This window comes from Cherax quadricarinatus, chromosome 19 (genome assembly GCF_038502225.1).
Source record: "Cherax quadricarinatus isolate ZL_2023a chromosome 19, ASM3850222v1, whole genome shotgun sequence".
NCBI lineage: Eukaryota > Metazoa > Arthropoda > Malacostraca > Decapoda > Parastacidae > Cherax > Cherax quadricarinatus.
In genome coordinates this window covers 35,865,106-35,889,408 of record NC_091310.1, presented here as the reverse complement: position 1 = coordinate 35,889,408, position 24,303 = coordinate 35,865,106, and the positions used below count along the sequence as shown (strand labels likewise).

Sequence of the window (24,303 nt, the reverse complement as noted above, 5' to 3'; positions counted from 1 at the left end):
GGGAGAGGGATGGGATTAAATTTTGGGGAATTAAATTCAAAATGGGAATTGACACAGTTACTTTTTGCTGATGATACTGTGCTTATGGGAGATTCTGAAGAAAAATTGCAAAGGTTAGTGGATGAGTTTGGGAATGTGTGTAAAGGTAGAAAGTTGAAAGTGAACATAGAAAAGAGTAAGGTGATGAGGGTGTCAAATGATTTAGATAAAGAAAAATTGGATATCAAATTGGGGAGGAGGAGTATGGAAGAAGTGAATGCTTTCAGATACTTGGGAGTTGACGTGTCGGCGGATGGATTTATGAAGGATGAGGTTAATCATAGAATTGATGAGGGAAAAAAGGTGAGTGGTGCATTGAGGTATATGTGGAGTCAAAAAATGTTATCTATGGAGGCAAAGAAGGGAATGTATGAAAGTATAGTAGTACCAACACTCTTATATGGGTGTGAAGCTTGGGTGGTAAATGCAGCAGCGAGGAGACGGTTGGAGGCAGTGGAGATGTCCTGTTTAAGGGCAATGTGTGGTGTAAATATTATGCAGAAAATTCGGAGTGTGGAAATTAGGAAAAGGTGTGGAGTTAATAAAAGTATTAGTCAGAGGGCAGAAGAGGGGTTGTTGAGGTAGTATGGTCATTTAGAGAGAATGGATCAAAGTAGAATGACATGGAAAGCATATAAATCTATAGGGGAAGGAAGGCGGGGTAGGGGTCGTCCTCGAAAGGGTTGGAGAGAGGGGGTAAAGGAGGTTTTGTGGGCAAGGGGCTTGGACTTCCAGCAAGCGTGCGTGAGCGTGTTAGATAGGAGTGAATGGAGACGAATGGTACTTGGGACCTGACGATCTGTTGGAGTGTGAGCAGGGTAATATTTAGTGAAGGGATTCATGGAAACCGGTTATTTTCATATAGTCGGACTTGAGTCCTGGAAATGGGAAGTACAATGCCTGCACTTTAAAGGAGGGGTTTGGGATATTGGCAGTTTGGAGGGATATGTTGTGTATCTTTATAGTATGTGTATGCTTCTAAACTGTTGTATTCTGAGCACCTCTGCAAAAACAGTGATAATGTGCGAGTGTGGTGAAAGTGTTGAATGATGATGAAAGTATTTTCTTTTTGGGGATTTTCTTTCTTTTTTTTGGGTCACCCTGCCTCGGTGGGAGACGGCTGACTTGTTGAAAAAAAAAAAAAAAAAAGAATAGTACTGTAATTGAGCTTCTTAATTTAATGCTGTATGCTTTAATTCTTCAAATATAAAGTCCCTTCAGTGATGAATGAAGTGATATTATGCAGATTTGTTTAACTATCATAATGGAGTGTACATTTAACTTGTGTGTGTTCCTGTGATCAGGTGTCCCATGTAGTATTCTGGCATCGCTACTTCTATGAAGTCCAACGATTAGAAGCTGCTGAAGCACGACGACAAGAGCTCAAAAAGCGTGCTGACAAATCTGCCAGTGACTCGGAGCTGGTATGGGATGAAGGTATGGCAACATTCTCTTTGTATTTATGATAATTGTGGTATTTTGTGAAGAGATTGAGGGAAACCACTTACCCAGACTTGAGTCCTGGAGTTGGGAAGTACAATGTCTACACTTTAAAGAAGGGGTTTGGGATATTTGCTGTTTAGAGTGACATCTGAACTGTTGTATCTGTGTGCCTCTGCAAAGACAGTGATTATATCTGAATGATGGTGAAAGTGTTTAATTTTTGGGTCACCCTGCCTTGGTTGGAGATGGCTGGTGTATTAAAAAAAATTATAAATTATTCAGAGTATGAAGTTATGAAAAATTCAATATATACTCTAAAATATGTCGTGTGTCATGTCAAAGATTAGGATCTAGCTTAGCTTGATTTCTAAACAGAAGTAATATTATTTAAAGTCTATTAATGTTGAAGGTTCTTTCTCTTTTTATGAACAAAAATAGATTTTGCACCTATGCTTTGTTCTTGAATAAGTAGTTGCGTATTTTGCAAAATTTTATGTAAATGTACAGTACGTGTATATTATTGCGTTGACTTTTTTGGAATTAATGTCTAATGATGAATAAATGTGAATAAATTGGTGAGAGAAAGGAAGGTTATGTTTGATATTTGGAGGAGAGTGAGTGTGGGTCAATGCTCATATCCCATCCTGTTGTGAAAACCCAACTAGTTTACAAACATTCATTCATATGAGGGATATATACCTACCTAGCTCAGTTGGACTGGTGAGCCAGTGGAAGATGCTGGTCCAATGATCAAAAGCTTTGAGCATGTTGTTCTGTAACTTAAATTCCCATCATTAGAAATTTTTCCATTTTTCTCATTTTCCTTGGCAAAATACCCTTGTATCCCTTCTCTCATATCCCTTCTCTAGAAATAAATTGTATAAAATACCAACACAAGGGAAATATAAACAGTTAAGCAGTATAATGTGATCCTTTATTGACAGTGTTTTGCCCACGCAGTGGGACTTTATCAAGTCCACTGTGGGGGGGAAACGTCAATAAAGGATCACATTATACTGCTTAAGTGTTTATATTTCCATTTCTCTTCTCTGTCTGCAGTAGTGACACCAGATCCCTGGATGGGTCAACTCTTGAATACCATTCTGGAGCTCCTTATAGTACGAGTGGGCGAATTGTCCTTGGTAGGAACAGTAAAAAGAAAGAGCTCTTTTATGTTCATACAAATGAGAGGGGTCCTTGATGAATTTGTTCACTTTATGCAGTGAATAATTTTATTAATTTTGATAAATAAAAAATAAGGATTACTAGATAATGAAAATATAATATTGGAAGAAATAAGAATATATAAACTGTTATAGTAAACAACATTAAAGAAATATGCAAATGAATTTAGCTTGAGTTCTGACAGAATATTTGGCAAGGATTTAAGTACAGTGAACATCCGATTAGACAGATTAATAGGGGGAAAGGTGTCCACTTTATCAAAAAACTCATTACATGTCGAAAGTTTTGATTAAGTGGATGTAATTTGCTTAACCCTTTGACTGTTTTAGTCGTATATATATGTCTTACGAGCCAGTGTTTCGGACGTATATTTATTATTTTATTAACACACTGGCCGATTCCCACCAAGGCAGGGTGGCCTGAAAAAGAAAAACATTCACCATCATTCACTCCATCGCTGTCTTGCCAGAAGGGTGTTTTACACTACAGTTTTTAAACTGCAACATTAACACCCCTCCTTCAGAGTGCAGGCACTGTACTTCCCATCTCCAGGACTCAAGTCCGGCCTGCCGGTTTCCCTGAATCCCTTCATGAATGTTACTTTGCTCACACTCCAACAGCATGTCAAGTATTAAAAACCATTTGTCTCCATTCACTCCTATCAAACACGCTCATGCATGCCCGCTGGAAGTCCAAGCCCCTCGCACACAAAACCTCCTTTACCCCCTCCCTCCAACCTTTCCTAGGCCGACCCCTACCCCACCTTCCTTCCGCTACAGACTGATACACTCTTGAAGTCATTCTGTTTCGCTCCATTCTCTCTACATGTCCGAACCACCTCAACAACCCTTCCTCAGCCCTCTGGACAACAGTTTTGGCAATCCCGCACCTCCTCCTAACTTCCAAACTGTGAATTCTCTGCATTATATTCACACCACACATTGCCCTCAGACATGACATCTCCACTGCCTCCAGCCTTCTCGCTGCAACATTTATCACCCATGCTTCATACCCATATAAGAGCTTTGGTAAAACTGTACTCTCATACATTCCTCTCTTTGCCTCCAAGGACAAAGTTCTTTGTCTCCACAGACTCCTAAGTGCACCGCTCACCCTTTTCCCCTCATCAATTTTATGATTCACCCCATCTTTCATAGATCCATCCGCTGACACGTCCACTCCCAAATATCTGAATACATTCACCTCCTCCATACTCTCTCCCTCCAATCTGATATCCAATCTTTCATTGCCTAATCTTTTTGTTATCCTCATAACCTTACTCTTTCCTGTATTCACTTTTAATTTTCTTCTTTTACATACCCTACCACGCCTCTTGTAAAGACACTCGCATTTACTTCTCTTACAACCCCATCTATAAATATATTAAACAACCACGGTGACATCACACATCCTTGTCTAAGGCCTACTTTTACTGGGAAATAATCTCCCTCTTTCCTACATACTCTAACTTGAGCCTCACTATCCTTGTAAAAACTCTTCACTGCTTTCAGTAACCTACCTCCTATACCATACTCAATATACTCAATAATTCTAGTGGGCGAGGGGCTTGGACTTCCAGCAAGCGTGCGTGAGCGTGTTAGATAGGAATGAATGGAGACGAATGGTATTTGGAACCTGACGATCTGTTGGAGTGTGAGCAGGGTAATATTTAGTGAAGGGATTCAGGGAAACCGGTTATTTTTATATAGCCGGACTTGAGTCCTGGAAATGGGAAGTACAATGCCTGCACTCTAAAGGAGGGGTTTGGGATATTAGCAGTTTGGAGGGATATGTTTGTGTATCTTTATAGGTATGTGTATGCTTCTAAGCTGTTGTGTTCTGAGCATGTCTGCAAAAACAGTGATTACGTGTGAGTGAGGTGGAAGTGTTGAATGATGATGAAAGTATTTTCTTTTTGGGGATTTTCTTTCTTTTTTTTGGGTCACCCTGCCTCGGTGGGAGACAGCCGATTTGTTAAAAAAAAAAAAAATTCTAGCGGCTTCAAATCAAGCAGAAGAAAGCTGGTATGCCCACATGTGAGAGAATGGGTCTGTGTGGTCAATGTGCACCAGATAAAAAAAATCCTGCAGCACGCAGGGCATAATGAGAAAAAAAAAACTGACCGTTTTTTCTATTAAAACGCCGACTTTGAGGTGTATTTTCGTATAGTATTTATCGTTGTATTTTTGTTTTCATGGTCTCTCACGTGATAAAATGGAAAACATATTGCAAAATGGAAAACATATTGCAGAAATAGAGATGATTTTGATTAGTTTCATGATGAAAACGACCTTGAAATTGAGCTCAAGGTAGTGGAAATGTTCGATTTTTACCAATGTTCAAGAGTAAGCAAATCACACCACACATCCAATACACGTCAACTGGGGAGTCTAATATTCTTTCACTAGTGCGCTGATATTATTTATACCATTTTTACAATAATGCAGTAGCCTGCATAACAGTAAATTTTGTATTTTTTGTACGAATAAAAATCAAAATAGAAAGTAATAGTAATATAAGAGGGGCCTAGAGACATGACTAATGAACAGAGGATATGTTATTTTAGTGCCAAGAATGTCTACATTGTTTATTCTGGACCCTATTTTGAAATTGGCATCTTTTTTAATTTGCGTGAAATTGGCCAAATTGCCAATTTCTGACCACTTGTACTCAATTTCTTGTACTCAATTGATAGATAAAATGGAGTTCTAAAGAAATAGCTATGAGTCTAGTCAACTGGAACAACGGAATTGGCCAAAACCAGGGCCCAAAGTCGGCGAAATCGCCGATGCATATATGTCGAGACCACAAACTTCGCGGGAGTGTAATTCTGTGAGTTTTTGACATAATTTCGTACTTTTGGTTTCATTACCATCGGGAAAAGATTCTCTATCATTTCATAAGAAAAAATAATTTTTTTTTTTTCCAAAATTTTTGCGACATAGAATGACAGTTTCAGAAAGGGGCTTGCGACAGTCAAAGGGTTAATTGCTCAACTACTGGAAATAGACATCTCCCTCACCATCTACCTGCATGTCTCCCACACATTTACAGTGCTGCTGCTTGAGCTTTACAGTTCCTCTGACTCAGAATAAGCTATTCTGGATCACCACTAGACCACATGGCTATACTGTATTGTACTGAACATCTGTAAACTCATATATTTACCAGAAAATGTAAGAAAAAATTGCTGTATTATACTGTGCTGTACTTTTAACTTATTTTCTTTTCAGGTACAGGTAATGCTGAATTTTACTCTAGTTTATTCTTAGTCTGCTGTGTTGATGGACTGCCTGACATAATAAGAATAAACAATACAGTATTGCCATGTGGTTTAGTGGTGACCAAGAATAATTTATTTTGAGTCAGAGGAACTGTAAAACTCCAGCAGTAGCACTGCAGATGGTGTGCGAGACATGCAGGTAGATGGTGAGGGAGATGTAGATGGTGTGGTATTGAAATGTTTATGAACCCAATCAGAAAATATATCCCTGTCAAATCAGTCTTTCTTACTCTCATAGTAAATGACTGTCAATTGTTTCATATATTCCTTTAAAGACTGTGGCCATGCTAATTTGCCAGTGACTGCCATTTTCAAGCAGTGAATACCGTCAGCGTTACTTGAGCTAGAGTTAGTCATGGCCACGCTGGTGGGAGATTTGTCTGTAAAAACTGCATTTGTGGTCACAGTGGTGCCTATGCTAACCTTCCTATGGTGTATTAACCCTTTCAGGGTCCCCACGCCCTCTCTGAGACATGTTCTCAGGGTCGCCAAATTTAAAAAAAAAAAAAAAAATTTCTTATGAAAAGATAGAGAATCTTTTCCCAATCATAATGACACCAAAAGTATGAAATTTGATGGAAAACTTATGGAATTATTCTCTTGCGAAGTTAGCGGTCTCGACGATGTTTACACATCGGCGATTTTGCCCACTTTGAGCCCTATTTTCGGCCAATTCCAGTGTACTAGTTGACAAAAATCATAACTATTTCGCTAGAACTCCATTTTTTTCTATTGAATGAGTACAAGAAACCACCCATTTACCGATTTCAACTACCCAATAAAGTGGTCAGAATTTAGCAATTTTGCCAATTTCACACAAATTTCAAAAGATGCCAATTTCCAAATAAGGTCCAGAATAAATAAGAAAGACATTCCTGGCACTAAAATAACCAGTTCTCTGTTCGTTAGTCACTTCCCCAGGCCCCTCTTATATTTCTTTGGCTTTCTTACAAAAAATAGAAGATTTACTGTTATGCAAACTACTGCATTAGTGTAGAAATGGTATAAATAATATCAGTGCACTTGTGAAAGAATATTAGGCTCGCCAGTTGATGTGTATTGGACGCTTGGCATGATTTGTTTACTTTTGAACTTTGGTAAAAATCGAACATTTCTGCTACTTTGAGCTCAATTTCAAGGTACTTTTCATTGTAAAACCAGTCAAAATCATCTCAATTTCTGTAATACGTCTTCCATTCTATAAAATGAGGCCAGGAAAACTAGAATACAACAATAAATACCATACGAAAATACAGTGCCAAGTCGCTGTTTTAATCCAAAAACACTGTCAAAGTTTATTTTTCTCATTACGCACTGTGTGCTGCAAGATTTTTTTTTATATTGCACACACTGACCACATAGACCCATTCTTTCATATGTAGGCCTACCAGCTTTCTCTCACTAGATTTAAGGGCGCTAGAATTTAGGCATACTAGTACGTCAAAAACCCTGGGGCGTAAGCCGTACTAGTACGGCCGAAACCCTGAAAGGGTTTAATATACCTAGCTGGATGAATCTTATGGTAGCTAGCTGGCCCAGTGGCTAACGCGTTGGTCTGGAGCTTTATGATTCTGATTGTGGGTTCTATCCTCGCCCATGGTATGGTTTGTTTGCAATTGTGTCATTATGATTTTGTGAGTCACACCATAATATGTACTGAGAAGTGGTCTTTGCTGAGCTTGCAGCCTGGTGTCTTTTCCTCATGCTGAAAGACTAGAGTGTGGGAAGGTAATGATCTCCAAAACAGACCAGTTTCATTGGCACTAGAGTTGAGATAGAAGGAGCCCTTCATCCTCTTTCAGATCACTTAGTAATAATTCCTAGAAATAACTGATGAATATTTTAGGATAGCATCTACATTGTACTTCAAAGCATATTGTGTAACTTTTTCCTTGCTCCTACAAATGTCAGACACTGGTTGTTTTGCTACACCATACTCCTTTCACCTGGCCACTGAAATGCCAGCATCCAGCTTCCTTATTAAGTTTCTGCTGCATTTGAGGTCACATGCTTCTTGGCACCATTGCTTGCTTTAGAGACCATTGTTAATGACACTGTACATGGTATTTTAATTAAAAACACTATAAATCCAGGGGAAATTGGAAACGAAATGACAGTGGCTTGAGTGTGTGCGTGCAGACAATAACAAACTGATGAGGGTTGAGTCAGTGGTCCTGCTGCCCAGGAACAATGAAAATGGAAGTGTCCAGGACGAACCTCAAAGCATACAAACGTGCAATAAGTGGAGTCGATCCATTATATCAAATGTACAACTGGACCAAATACACCTACCATCCGACTTACGACCTGCTCGACTTACGACCTGCTCGACTTACGACCTGCTCGACTTATGACCACTCGACTTACGACCGTGTTTTTTATGCCAAATTTCTGGGAAATAAACAACTATTTGTGTTGTACAAAGTGTTTATCCTAAACCTTACAGTATAAAATACAGTACTAACAGCATAAAAAGTAAAGTAAAATGTGAAATACCAAAATAAAACAATAAAATAGTCATTACAAAAATGTTTTGTTGATATTCAGTAGTAAAGTTCGACTTACGACCATTTCGACTTACGACCGGTTTCTTGGAACCGAACTCGGTCGTAAGTCAGATGGTAGGTGTAGCTGTTTGATATAGCAGATTTGGTCCACTTCATGGCTATTTTAATTTGACATCCTATTGAATGTACAAGTTCAGTCTGTCCAGCCAGATTTTTTGTCTGTGTTAGCCAATGTCCGCTTTCTGAGGGTCCATTTCATCGGACGTTTACTGTACAGAGCAATCATCATGAACATACGTAGTTTTATATACTGAGAGAACAAAAAAATGCATACGTTCTTAGAATATATAGTTCAATTACGTAGTTAAGGAAAGTAAATGATGTGAGTAACAATAATAATGTATTTTTTTAACTACTACTGCATCCCTTGCACCCATTCAGCACTTCCCAGGGCTTTCAAGAGTGCACATGTCTTTGCTGTGTAACTGCTTCATTTCAGTATCTTCACATACAGCATAGTCATGCAGTGAACCTCAGTCTGGTTCATCCTTCCACAGTATTTTTAAGTAGTATATTTGTATGTGTCTTGGCTCAAAACCCATGCACTTTATATTTTTCTTCAGCTGGTGGGGGGGGGAGGATATGTATATAATCTAGTGCATTTAAAAAGGTGAGACATACAGGATTTAATGGACAATCTGATCAATATTATTAAGTTCACTGAAGACTGATAGTCCATCAGAAACAGATAAAAGAAGAAAAGTAGGATTTTCATCATAGTTTGCATCTTCATTATCATTAGAAATTTTGGATCAGATCTAATGTCACTGATGAAAAGGGCTGAGAAATACCCAAACATCTTATAACAATATAGTCTTTGCAGTGCAGATTCGATTCTTCTAAATAGTATACGAAATATATGTTGAATGAGAGGCAGATAAAATGCTAGGAGAATGGGGCTAGTAAACCCTTCTATATAAATTACTAAATGTAAAATGAAGAAGGCTTTTGTTTCTTCTTTTTTGAGCTGCCCAGCCTTATTGGGAGACAGTCAGAGTATTAACCCTTTCAGGGTCCGTCCCGTAGATCTACGGCTTTACGTTCAGGGTCCAAACCGTAGATCTACGTCATGAGCTCAGCTCACTCTGATAAACTGTGAGTGGTACATTTGGGCCTAGATATGAGAGAATACATCTATGTGGTATGTGTGCACCACATAAAACAGATCCTGCAGCACACTGTGTATAATGAGAGAAAAAAACTGAAATCATGATTTTTCGATTAAAACAGCGACTTTGCAGTGTTTTTTCGTATGTTTTTTATAGTTGTATTTGCGATTTCTTGGTCTCAATTGATAGAATGGAAAACATATTACAGAAATAGAGATGATTTTGATTGGTTTTAGCACTGGAAATGGCTTGAAACTGAGCTCAAAGTAGCAGAAATGTTAAATTTTTGCCGATATTCAAGAGTAAACAAACGACCTCACACGTCTAATACACGCCAGCTGGTGGGTCTAATATGCATTCACAAATATGGTGATGATATTTATACAATTATTACAGTATTGCATAACAGTAAATCTTCTATTTTTTGGTGTGAATAAAAATTCATTATGTGAATAAAAAATCAAAACGGAATTTATTTGTAAAGCCTCAAAACGTAACTAATGAACAGAGGAAATGTTAGTTTAGTTCCAAGAATACCTACATTGTTTATTCTGGACCCTATTTTGAAATTGGAATATTTTGAACTTTGTGTTATATTGGCCAAATTAACAATTTCCGATTGCTTTAATTTGTAGTTGAAACAGTTGACTTGCTGATTTCTTGTGCTCAATCGATAGAATAGAAGTAATACTAGTGAAATAGCTAAGAATTTGGTTGGCTGGAATAATGTAATTGGCCTAAAATGGGAGTCAAAGTCGGCAAAATCGCCGATTCGTAAATATCGTTGACACATCAAAATTCGCGAGAGCATAATTTTGTCAATTTTCCATCAAATTTCATACTTTTTGTTTTATTACCTTCACAAAAAGATTCTCTACCATTTCATAAGAAAAAATAACAATTTTTTTTTTTTTGAAAATTCTTGGACACTGGGGCACCACTTCAGATTTGGGCCTTGGACCCTGAAGGGGTTAAAAAAAAAATGCTGAATGAACATTGTGCTGAAAAAATTCAGTGTTCCAGTGATATTATGAAGTAATTTTCTTAGTATAAAAAAAAAGCTGCAGAAATGGAAATTGCAGAACTTACACAATTGTTAAGCCGGGGATAAACTTGCCTATTTGAAATTGCGGGGCGAGCTCCAGCTCCTTGCCCTTCATCTTAGCTTTCAGCCAGATGATTGAGCCCTCTCATGTCTATTTTTAAACCCTTTTATGAAGTTTGCATCCTCTCTGCCATTATTCAGCTCATTCCACTTTACTATGTAACAAACCACCACCTGAAGTCCAATGTTAATTTTTCCATGTATGATGTCAAAATCAGAAATATACACAACCGACATGTGGGAGACTGAAGCTTTTAAAGATGTTATGTCATAGGTTTGTCTCCTGTGTGCAGAAGACTAAAACTTATGATGTGTTTGTCTCTTATATGTGGGTTTTTTTGTGTATTGTTCCAGTACCAGTATTGTACCTCTTTGTTCTTTGAAATGAGAAACATGGTCATTGTGAATGTACTAGCTTCCTCCCTGGACAAAATAAAGTACAGTAGCAGATGCCTTATCAGAGATGTTTGCATAATCATTTGTTATATGGCAGGAGGAATATTTTGCTGAATAGAAGACAAATGATTACATACAGTAATTTATCTTCCTGAAGACATAAGTGAAATCCTGAAATATTTTTCAAGGCTTTTGCTGAAAGCTTTAGATGATACAGACAGAATATAACTGGTGAGAATTCTGAGCTTGTTGTATTTCATTAGGATGCTAATTGCTGAAATATTTAGATTTTTGTTGAATAACTGTAATTAGTGCATTGGCAATGTATTCAGGCATCTCTCTAATTTTTCTTAGTAATATAAAAGCATATGGCTTGGGAATTTGTTGCCTATTCTTATAATTGTCATATTAAGTTGCTGAGATATTGTGTAGTATTTGTAAAATAAACATAGCAGGTATAGTAACAGTAGTTAGTGTGCTGGTGCCCCCTCCCATCCTAGCAGATGAGGACTTTGGAGGAGATGCAGAAATACCTGAAGATATGCAAGCCCAGCTCCTTGAGGACTACCAACGAGAGTGTGAAGAGAAAGGGAAGAAAATTTCTGATAGTGAAGGGAAAGAAAAGGACACAACTGATAAACATGAACCAAAAGACAAAGTTATAAACAAAGTAACAGAAAAAGATGTAATTTCATCAAAAAATAGCTCAAATTCAAAATCTGATAGCAATGCAACAGTCCTATTGGAGGAGCTCAAAGTGGATTTAGCAAAAACTTCAGATACCACCAGTAAGCCCTCTCCTTCATCAACAGGTAAATGAATGTTCCCAATCCTAGTAATGCATAATTGAGTGGTGCACCTGCTCCTCCTCTTGAAATATTTCTCACGTGATATAATGCATTTCTTATCTCAAAGTGGATGATTATTTTTTTACTGTGACTTAAATCACTAATACGTAGTTACTTTTAATAAATTTTATTTGCTATTACTCCACAAGATGTATATCCCATTAATAAAATTAAAATTTTTGATTTACTTAATGCTTTATCACTGTATAGCTCTTGTACATTTTTTGGTCTTCTTTTAAGTATATTATAGAATTTCAAATATTAAAGGTTATTAGTTTTACATTCACATTAGATATGCAAAGAATAGCTATTGACCATTTCCAAAGCTGATAATAAGAGAAATAACACAGTATTTACACTGTCCAGTTAAGGCTTATTTTCCCCAGCTGTGCTTAACATGCTAAGCTTTGGTGATGGAATTTAGGAAATCTGCATCTCTCTAAACCCAGCAGCTTTGGATTATTTTTTCAGTGCCTGATTTTTAAGCTTTTTTTAGAATCTGAGATCAAATATTTTGATACCTCAACAGTTAAAAAAAAGATACTGACATATCCCTACATCTATGTTAATTGTGTTTATGGTTATTGTAGGATTTCCACCAAATATTTTGAATACGTATCTCATCTACAGTTAAGAAAAGCAAAATGTAAAAAGTAGACTTCTACATCAGGAAAATAAGTAGAGTTAAAGGACAGTAATTATTATTAAGGTTCTGCAATTGTGACATTTTGTAAATATTTCTGGAATAGGGTAGTTGAGTAAATGTGACCATGGTTGAGCCATCATTGTTAGTAAAGAGTATATTTAAAAAATATATTTTTTCATTGGAGAATGAAATGAATTTGTAATAGCTTTTTATTAGAAATGAGGCAAACAAAATTCTTACAGCCTTCCATGTGAAGCAAGTAAGCAAGTTGGTAGGTATACTTAAACCAACAAGTCGGTTACTACATTTCATTGGTATAAATACAGGACTCCTAGGTAGTAGGTTGGTAGACAGCAACCGCCCAGGGAGGTACTACCGTCCTGCCAAGTGAGTGTAAAACGTAAGCCTGTAATTGTTTTACACGATGGTAGGATTGCTGGTGTTTTTTCTGTCTCATAAACATGCAAGGTTTCAGGTACGTCTTGCTACTTCTGCTTACACTTAGGTCACACTACACATACATGTACAAGCATATGTATACACACCCCTCTGGGTTTTCTTCTATTTTCTTACTAGCGCTTGTTCTTGTTTATTTCCTCTCATCTCCATGGGGAAGTGGAACAGAATTCTTCCTCCGTAAGCTATGCGTGTTGTAAGAGGCGACTAAAATGCCAGGAGCAAGGGGCTAGTAACCCCTTCTCCTGTATATATTACTAAATATGAAAGGAGAAACTTTTGTTTTTCCTTTTGGGCCACCCCACCTCGGTGGGATACGGCTGGTGTGTTGAAAGAAAGAAATACAGGACTGGAACTGAATATATATTTTTAGAATAGTTCAGGCATCTTAGAGCCCTTGATCACAAACAAGAGAAACTCAAGAGGTCATTCACCATTGCTGCTGCAACATAAGCAGAGCACATTAACTATTTAAGTACTGTAACTGAGCTTTGTAGGTCTTAGACAGGGATGTGTAATGTCACCATGGTTGTTTAATATATTTATAGATGGGGTCGTAAAAGAAGTAAGTGCTAGGGTGTTCGGGAGAGGGGTGGGATTAAATTATGGGGAATTAAATACAAAATGGGAATTGACAGTTACTTTTTGCTGATGATACTGTGCTTATGGGAGATTCTAAAGAAAAATTGCAAAGGTTAGTGGATGAGTTTGGGAGCGTGTGTAAAGGTAGAAAGTTGAAAGTGAACATAGAAAAGAGTAAGGTGATGAGGGTATCAAATGATTTAGATAAAGAAAAACTGGATATCAAATTGGGGAAGAGGAGTATGGAAGAAGTGAATGTTTTCAGATAGTACTTGGGAGTTGACGTGTCGGCGGATGGATTTATGAAGGATGAGGTTAATCATAGAATTGATGAAGAAAAAAAGGTGAGTGGTGCGTTGAGGTATATGTGGAGTCAAAAAAGTTATCTATGGAGGCAAAGAAGGGAATGTATGAAAGTATAGTAGTACCAACACTTACATGGGTGTGAAGCTTGGGTTGTGAATGCAGCAGCGAGGTGGTGGTTGGAGGCAGTGGAAATGTCCTGTCTAAGGGCAATGTGTGGTGTAAATATTATGCAGAAAATTCGGAGTGTGGAAATTAGGAGAAGGTGTGGAGTTAATAAAAGTATTAGTCAGAGGGCTGAAGAGGGGTTGTTGAGGTGGTTTGGTCATTTAGAGAGAATGGATCAAAGTAGAATGACATGGAGAGCATTTAAATCTGTAGGAGAAGGATGGCGGGGTAGGGGTCGTCCTCGAAAAGGTTGGAAGGAAGGGGTGAGGGAGGTTTTGTGGGCGAGGGGCTTGGACTTCCAGCAGGTGTGCATGAGCGTGTTCGATAGGAGTGAATGGAGACGAATGGTATTTGGGATCTGACGATCTGTTGGAATGTGAGCAGGGTAATATTTAGTGAAGGGATTCAGGGAAACCGGTTATTTTTATATAGCCGGACTTGAGTCCTGGAAATGGGAAGTACAATGCCTGCACTCTAAAGGAGGGGTTTTGGGATATTAGCAGTTTGGAGGGATATGTTGTGTATCTTTATACGTATATGCTTCTAAACTCTAAACTGTTGTGTTCTGAGCACCTCTGCAAAAACAGTGATTATGCGTGAGTGAGGTGAAAGTGTTGAATGATGAAAGTATTTTCTTTTTGGGGATTTTCTTTCTTTTTGGGTCACCCTGCCTCAGTGGGAGACGGCTGACTTGTTGAAAAAAAAAAACTGTGTTCCAATCTTGATACTGGATTGCATTAGCTAAAATAATTATTTTATAAGTATGATTGTTTCCTGGAGAAATTATTATAGAGCAGTACCGTATTAATTTATATCTGTCTTTCAGAAGCTTATGTGTGCATGTGGCATTTGATTGTTTCATAAAAATAGTCTGGTATATGGTTCTTGCCTTTATTGCATGTGTAACTTGGCTTTCATCTGATTTATGTTTCTTCTTAAATATTTATCTTTATGCAACTGCTAAATGGGACTTAATATGCACTTATGTAAAAGTTGTCTGGAGTCTTTTTAGTTGCTATTTTTATATTCTTTGAACAAAAAGAAATTTTCTTTCTCTGACCCTGTACATATGTCTCATGTCTTGATCCAAATTTGTGAGTGCTATTATTTGTGGTTTTCACATTAAATCCTGTTGCCTAGGATTCAGTAAATATTTTTACTCTTACATTTGTTCTATTTTTATATTTAACATATTTGTTTTTGCAGAGAGTAATGAAGATGAGTGGGAAAAAGTTGATGCCACTGATGCTGCAAACTCTCATGCCTCTACCTCGTCCAATAAGAGCAACAAGACTGAAAAATCTGATGATTCTAAGGTGAGATTTTGATAAAAAAAATAATTGCTACTGCCAGTAAATGTTTATCCCTTTTTTAAATTAGTTACTAACTGGTTCTTCTTGTTTCCACTAGATATCAGAAAAGAGGTTGTGCAGAGACAGTGTATGGTATGTCTTGGGTTATTTAAATTTAACTACAGTGGAACCTCGGCCTACGAGTTTAATCCGTTCCGTGACCTTGCTCGTATCCCGATCTCGTATGCTGAGTCAGTTTTCCTCATTTAAATTAATTGGAATTCCATTAATCTGTTCCAGCAGAATTCCTGCTTTGGGAGGCAGAACAAAAATACGTACTTCAATATGATGCTACTATCAACTCTACGGCTTATTTATCTATCACAGTTTATCTAATGTGACATAATAAACAATATAAATAATATAGAAACCTGATATATACTCTAGAATGAATAAAGTATGTCATTGTGACAAATGGTGGTGGCTATTCCCTACCTCAAGCAGCTGCCTTGTTGTGGGTCAGCCGGGAAGACTTCCCGTCATCCCCTGCCATCCCCCGACACTCCCGACATCACCATTCCAGCTTTGTGACTACGTGTTCAGTTCCATTTCTCTCCTACAAGCTAGCTGTATTTGTGAAATGTGTTTTGCTGTTTTAATTACCATATCTTGTATCTTCCAAGCAATCATGACACCCAGTAGGCATACCAGTGTTGCTGACTTACTGAATGACTGACTTATTGAATGACTTACTGACTTGACTGACTGACTTGACTAACTGACTTGACTGACTGACTTGACTGACTGACTTGACTGACTGACTTGACTGATTTACTGACTTGACTGACTGAATGACTTAAAGTTAGGCTTTTTCACTGAAGAGGACCCTGAAATGGTGTCTAGAGCAGCTGATGCCTTACTGTCAGTTGTATAATATACTGCAGGGTTAAATAGAACAGAAATCCATTACAGAATTTATGCACACTCCAGTACAACCATCGACTTCAGTACCAGAACCTCTACTATCCACCTCAGCCCAGTAGGGCCACAGCATAACTTTTCACTCTTCACAGTCATCGACTAACACCAGCACCTGTTGCTTTACTCCCTTTCATTCTATATAATGCCTCATGCCCCCCCCCCCACACACACACACACTCATCCTGCTCTTCTTCACTCCTATAAGATATTATATATCCCTGGCCAGTGCATGAAATTACCGCCTCCCTTTCTTCATCGACATTTAAAGGTTCCTCAAAATATTCCCGCCATCTACCCAATACCTCCAGCTCCCTATCTATTCACTCCCCTACTTTGTTTTTAACTGACAAATCTATTCATTCCCTAGGCTTTCTTAACTTGTTTATTTTTTTTTATTTTTATTATCACACTGGCCGATTCCCACCAAGGCAGGGTGGCCCGAAAAAGAAAAATTTTCACCATCATTCACTCCATTACTGTCTTGCCAGAAGGGTGCTTTACACTACATTTTTTAAACTGCAACATTAACACCCCCTCCTTCAGAGTGCAGGCACTGTACTTCCCATCTCCAGGACTCAAGTCCGGCCTGCCGGTTTCCCTGAACCTCTTCCTAAATGTTACTTTGCTCACACTCCAAGAGCACGTCAAGTATTAAAAACCATTTGTCTCCATTCACTCCTATCAAACACGCTCACGCATGCCTGCTGGAAGTCCAAGCCCCTCGCACACAAAACCTCCTTTACCCCCTCCCTCCAACCTTTCCTAGGCCAACCCCAACCCCGCCTTCCTTCCACTACAGACTGATACACTCTTGAAGTCACTCTGTTTCGCTCCATTCTCTCTACATGTCCGAACCACCTCAACAACCCTTCTTCAGCCCTCTGGACAACAGTTTTGGTAATCCCGCACCTCCTCCTAACTTCCAAACTATGAATTCTCTGCATTATATTCACACCACACATTGCCCTCAGACATGACATCTCCACTGCCTCCAGCCTTCTCCTTGCTGCAACATTCATCACCCATGCTTCACACCCATATAAGAGCGTTCGTAAAACTATACTCTCATACATTCCCCTCGTTGCCTCCAAGGACAAAGTTCTTTGTCTCCACAGACTCCTAAGTGCACCACTCACCCTTTTCCCCTCATCAATTCTATGATTCACCTTATCTTTCATAGACCCATCCGCTGACATGTCCACTCCCAAATATCTGAATACATTCACCTCCTCCATACTCTCTCCCTCCAGTCTGATATCCAATCTTTCATCACCTAATCTTTTTGTTATCCTCATAACCTTACTCTTTCCTGTATTCACTTTTAATTTTCTTCTTTTGCACACCCTACCAAATTCATCCACCAATCTCTGCAACTTCTCTTCAGAATCTCCCAAGAGCACAGTGTCATCAGCAAAGAGCAACTGTGACAACTCCCACTTTGTGTGATTCTTTTTCTTTTAACTCCACGCCTCTTGCCAAGACCCTCGCATTTACTTCTCTTACAACCCCATCTATAAATATATTAAACAACCACGGTGACATCACACATCCTTGTCTAAGGCCTACTTTTACTGGGAAATAATTTCCCTCTTTCCTACATACTCTAACTTGAGCCTCACTATCCTCGTAAAAACTCTTCACTGCTTTCAGTAACCTACCTCCTACACCATACACTTGCAACATCTACCACATTGCCCCCCTATCCACCCTGTCATATGCCTTTTCCAAATCCATAAATGCCACAAAGACCTCTTTAGCCTTATCTAAATACTGTTCACTTATATGTTTCACTGTAAACATAGGAGGGCCCTGCTTATAATCAGGATAGGTTCTGGGCTACTGCTGTTAAGTGAAAATCACTGTAAAATGAAACATAGTCTTGTTTTACTTTCAAATGCATATAAAAGCCTGATAGCATGTTTACACTATCATATATTAAGTGAGCTATAGAACTAGGCCTAAAAAAATGCATATACAGTGCACACATTACTTGCCATAAAATATTTTTGTTCTTGGGCTATAGTGGGTGGTAAATACATTTATTGTAGGAAGTCTGAATAAATGAAGAATAGGTGTAATTGAAAACCGCTGCATTAGCGAAATGCTGTTAAGCGGGGTCCTCCTGTAAATAAATTATGAATGAAAAGAGTTTTTACAAAAAAATATTTTAATGTCATTAACATTGTTTCCATTTTCAATTTTTCTGATAAACTACAGGGTGAAGACTGGGAAAACTGGGACTGAGGAGCTAAGACAGCAAGGTATGATACTCTCCAGAAACAAAGCCTTGTATGAAACGACTGAGATGGTTCGTTTTGTGGCTAGCCTTGTTGATACTGTAATTTCCTGTAGTCTTACCTCTTAGGCATCATATTGTTTTATGTTTACTTTTTAAACTTTATCAACTTTATTCACATTGTTTTGTTCACTATTAACATCAGCACATTTACCGTAGTCATGTAGCTTATATATAATGAAGTACATTTAAAAAAAATATTAGTTTACTTGCATGTGAAGGATGCTATCAGTGTCATTATTGCTTATCAATATTTATAAATTTTTATCTTATACCTGACTAAGTGCAATCCTTGGCTAAAAAGAAATCATTTATTATTATTATTCCACTTTTCCTTAGTAAAAATAATAATAATAATAATAGATAAACTGTACTAGTTTTGTTCATCAAAAACAAACAACTATGTGTCATTAACATAGTTGTTGGCAGCTGTGTAAAAGGGAATAAATATAATTGAGAGTTATTCTAAGCTGCATTTTTTACATTTAAAATTATGAATCCTGTCATTACACAAATATAAGAAATAATTTGTGTGTGCACATGCGCATTTGTGTGCGTCCATGCACGCGCACATGCACTCATGCACACGCGCGCGTACACACACACACACACACACACACAGACACACACAGACACAGACACACACAGACACACAGACACACACACACACAGACACAGACACACACACAGACACACACAGACACACACACACACACACACACACACACAGACACACACACAGACACACACACAGACACACACACACACAGACACACACAGACACAGACACACACACACACACACACACACACACACACACACACACACACACACACACACACACACACACACACACACACACACACACACACACAGACACTCACACACAGACACGCACACACACACACACGCACACACACACACACACACACACACACACAGACACACACACACACAGACACACACACACACAGACACACACACACACACACACACACACACACACACACACAGACACACACACACACACACACACACACAGACACACACACACAGACACACACACACAGACACACACACACAGACACACATACACAGACACACACACACAGAGACACACACAGACACAGGCACACAGACACACACACACACACAGACACACACACAGACACACAGACACACACACACAGACACAGACACACAGACAGACACACACACACAGACACACACAGAAACACACACAGACACACACACACACACAGACACACACACACAGACACACACACAGACACACACACACACACACAGACACAGACACACACAGACACACACAGACACAGACACACACACAGACACACACACAGACACACACACACACAAACACACACACACAGACACACACACACAGACACACACAGACACACACAGACACACACACAGACACACACACACACAGACACACACACACAGACACACACACACACAGACACACACACAGACACACACACACACACACACACACACAGACACACACACACAGACACACACACACACACACACACACACACACACACACACACACACACACACACACAGACACACACACACAGACACACACACAGACACACACACACAGACACACACACACAGACACACAGACACACACACACACTCAGACACACACACTCACACAGACACACACACAGACACTTGACTACAAGAATGCGGATGGATTAACAAATAAATATGAGTGGCATGAAAGAATCAATGAGAAGTCCCCAGACATCATAGCAGTTAGAGAAACGAAACTCACCGAGACAATAACAGATGCAATCTTCCCATCAGGATATCAGATCATGAGGAAAGATAGAAGGGGCAGAGGGAAAGGAGAGGTTGCACTGCTCATAAAAAAATGATGGAAATTCGAGAAAATGGGAGGCATAAACGAGATTGGAGAAAGGGACTACATAGTAGGTACACTTCAGTCTGGGGAGCACAAGGTAGCCATTGCAGTGATGTATAATCCACCACAGAACTGCAGGAAGCCAAGAGAGGAATATGAAGAGAGCAACAGCAATGGTGGACACACTTGCTGAGGTGGCAAGAAGAGCTCACTTGAGGAAAGCAAAGTGGCTGGTTGTGGGCGATTTCAACCACAGGGAGACTGACTGGGAAAGCCTGGAGCCACACAGGGGTCCCGAAACATGGAGAGCCAAGATGATGGATGTGGTACTGGAAAACCTCATGCACCAACATGTTAAGGACACTACCAGAGTGAGAGGGGAGGACGAACCAGCAAGACTGGACCTTGTGTTCACCCTGGGCAGTTCAGACATTGAGGGCATCACATATGAGAGTTCCCTAGGAGCTAGTGACCACATGGTTCTGTGCTTTGAATACATAGTAGAGTTACAAGTGGAGAGGGTAACAAGAGTTGAATGGGAAAAGCCAGACTATAAAAGAGGGGACTTCATAGGTTTGAGGAACTTCCTGCAGGAGGTTCAGTGGGACAGAGAACTGGTAGGAAAGTCAGTAAACAAAATGATGGAATACTTAACAACAAAATGCAAGGAGGCAGAGGAAAGGTTTATTCCCAAGGGCAAAAGAAATAATGGGAAGACCAGAACGAGCCCATGGTTTACCCAACAGTGTAAGGAGGTAAAAACTAAGTGCAGTAGAGAATGGAAAAAGTACAGAAGGCATAGAACACATGAAAATAGGGAGATGAGTCACAGAGCCAGGAATGAGTATGCACAGGTAAGGAGGGAGGCCCAGCGACAGTATGAAAATAACATAGCATCGAAAGTCAAGTCTGACCCGAAACTGTTGTATAGCCACATCAGGAGGAAGACAACAGTCAAAGACCAGGTGATCAGGCTGAGGACAGAAGGTGGGGAACTCACAAGAAACAATCAGGAGGTATGTGAGGAGTTAAGAGGAGATTAAAGGAAGTTTTTTCAGTAGAGACAGGAAGGGCTCTGGGAAGACAGCACAGAAGGGAACATCAACAGGGAATATACCAACAAGTGTTGGATGACATACGGACAATGGAGGAGGAGGTGCAGAAGCTGTGATGGGACCAGACATCTCCCCGTGGGTCCTTAGAGGAGCAGAGACACTGTGCGTGCCCCTAACCACAATCTTCAATACATCCCTTGAAACTGGGCAACTACCTGAGATATGGAAGACGGCAAATGTAGTCCCCATTTTTAATTAAGAAAGGAGACAGAAATGAGGCACTAAACTACAGACCAGTGTCTCTGAGGTGTATAGTATGCAAAGTCATGGAGAAGATTATCAGGAGGAGAGTGGTGGAGCACCTGGAACGGAACAAGATTATAAATGACAACCAGCATGGATTCGTGGAAGGCAAATCCTGTGTCATAAACCTTCTGGAGTTTTAAGACAAGGTAACAGAAGTAAGACACAAGAGAGAGGGGTGGGTGGATTGCATTTTCCTAGACTGCAGGAAGGCCTTCGACACAGTTCCTCACAAGAGATTAGTGCAGAAGCTGGAGGATCAGGTGCGTATAACAGGGATGGCACTGCAGTGGATCAGCGAATACCTGGCAGAGAGGCAACAACGAGTCATGGTATGTGAAGAGGTATCACAGTGGGCGCCTGTGACGAGTGGGGTCCCACAGGGGTCAGTTCTAGGACCAGTGCTATTTTTGATATATGTGAATGACATGATGGAAGGGATAGACTCTGAAGTGTCCCTATTCGCAGATGATGTGAAGTTGATGAGAAGAATTAAATCGGATGAGGATCAGGCAGGACTACAAAGAGATCTGGACAGACTGGACACGTGGTCCAGAAACTGGCTTCTCGAATTCAACCCTGCCAAATGCAAAGTCACAAATATTAGGGAAGGGCAAAGAAGACCCCAGACAGAGTATAGGCTAGGTGGACAAAGACTGCAAACCTCACTCAAGGAGAAAGATCTTGGGGTGGCCATAACACCGAGCATGTCTCCGGAGGCACACATCAACCAGATAACTGCTGCAGCATATAGGCGCCTAGCAAACCTGAGAATAGCGTTCCGATACCTTAATAAGGAATCGATTAAGACACTGTACACTGTGTACGTTAGGCCCATACTGGAATATGCAGCACCAGTTTGGAACCCACACCTGGTCAAGTACGTCAAGAAGTTAGAGAAAGTAAAAAGGTTTGCAACAAGGCTAGTTCCAGAACTCAGGGGAGTGTCCTATGATGAAAGGTTGAGGGAGATCAGACTGACAACACTGGAGGACAGAAGGGTCAGGGGAGACATGATAATAACATACAAGATACTGATGTTCCAGAGAAGGGACACAGAAACAAGGGGTCACAATTGGAAGCTGAAGACTCAGATGAGTCAAAGGAATGTTAGGAAGTATTTCTTCTGTCATATAGTCATCAGGAAGTGGAATAGCCTACCAAGTGACGTAGTGGAGGCAGGAACCATACATAGCTTTAAGACAAGGTATGACAAAGTTCAGGAAGCAGAGAGAGAGGACCTAGTAGCGATCAGTGAAGAGGCAGGGGACTAGAGCTGAGTCTCGACTCCTGCAACCACAATTAGGTGTGTGTGCGTGCGCATGCACACACACACAGTTGGAAGTTGAAGACACAGATGAATCACAGGGATGTTAGTAAGTATTTCTTCAGCCACAGAGTAGTCAGTAAGTGGAATAGTTTGGGAAGCGATGTAGTGGAGGCAGGATCCATACATAGCTTTAAGCAGAGGTATGATAAAGCTCACGGTTCAGGGAGAGTGACCTAGTAGCGATCAGTGAAGAGGCGGGGCCAGGAGCTCGGACTTGACCCCCTCCCCCCCGTGTACACACACACACACACACACACACACACAAGGGGGGGGTCACAATTGGAAGTTGAAGACTCAGAGGAGAGAGATGTTAGGAAGTACTTCTTTAGTCATAGAGTTGTCAGGAAGTGGAATAGTCTGGCAAGTTATGTAGTGGAGGCAGGAACCATACATAGTTTTAAGACGAGGTATGATAAAGCTCATGGAGCAGGAAGAGAGAGGACCTAGTAGCTACCAGTGAAGAGGGGGCCATGAGCTGTGTCTCGACCCTTGCAACCACAAATAGGCGAGTACGTACACACACACATACACATATATTCGCTCTCTTTCTGTACATATATACTTATACATATAAATATACACACTTGGATCTCTGAGATCATAATATACAGGTCACCATATCTCCTGTCTTTGTTGGTTTCCTTCTTTTGTCATAAACATGTATGCACATTACACACCTTTTTACCTTTGATGAGTTCCAAGAGTTTTTCTACTCCCAGAGCACGGCTTTGGGCTCGTCTTGTGCTAGATATACTATAAGCATATGTGATTTTCTTATACTTTGTACTTATTGCTAATGAGGAGTCTCAGGTCAAGATCTGAACATACAGAACAACTAATCTTCTATCTGTGCCTACGTGTTGGTTTCTTGCTTCCATACATACACACACATACACATTGTATTAAAATTGCAGTAGAACAGAAAATTGAGCTAGAGGCATTTCAATCCTTAAATGTAATCTAAGTCATCTTTAGTAGGGATGGGACAATACCAAATTTTTGCCAATACTCAA

General features: G+C 39.7%; 1 protein-coding gene across 7 annotated transcripts in view; it reads left to right on the top strand.

Annotated features, from left to right (window-relative positions):
* LOC128688320 (BSD domain-containing protein 1-like) overlaps positions 1 to 24,303 on the top strand; it is a 59,179-nt gene that overhangs the window by 31,780 nt on the left and 3,096 nt on the right. For 4 of the 7 annotated variants that reach the window (XM_070086649.1, XM_070086648.1, XM_070086647.1 and 1 more), the window contains 4 exons: positions 1,344 to 1,476; positions 11,628 to 11,939; positions 15,337 to 15,446; positions 18,621 to 19,340. In XM_070086649.1, coding sequence (XP_069942750.1) covers positions 1,344 to 1,476; positions 11,628 to 11,939; positions 15,337 to 15,446; positions 18,621 to 18,647 — 582 coding nt within the window. In that variant the 3' untranslated portion in view covers positions 18,648 to 19,340. Of the gene's footprint in view, positions 1 to 1,343; positions 1,477 to 11,627; positions 11,940 to 15,336; positions 15,447 to 18,620; positions 19,341 to 24,303 lie in introns of those variants that run through there. The other 3 variants (XM_070086645.1, XM_070086646.1, XM_070086650.1) reach the window with 3 other exon arrangements.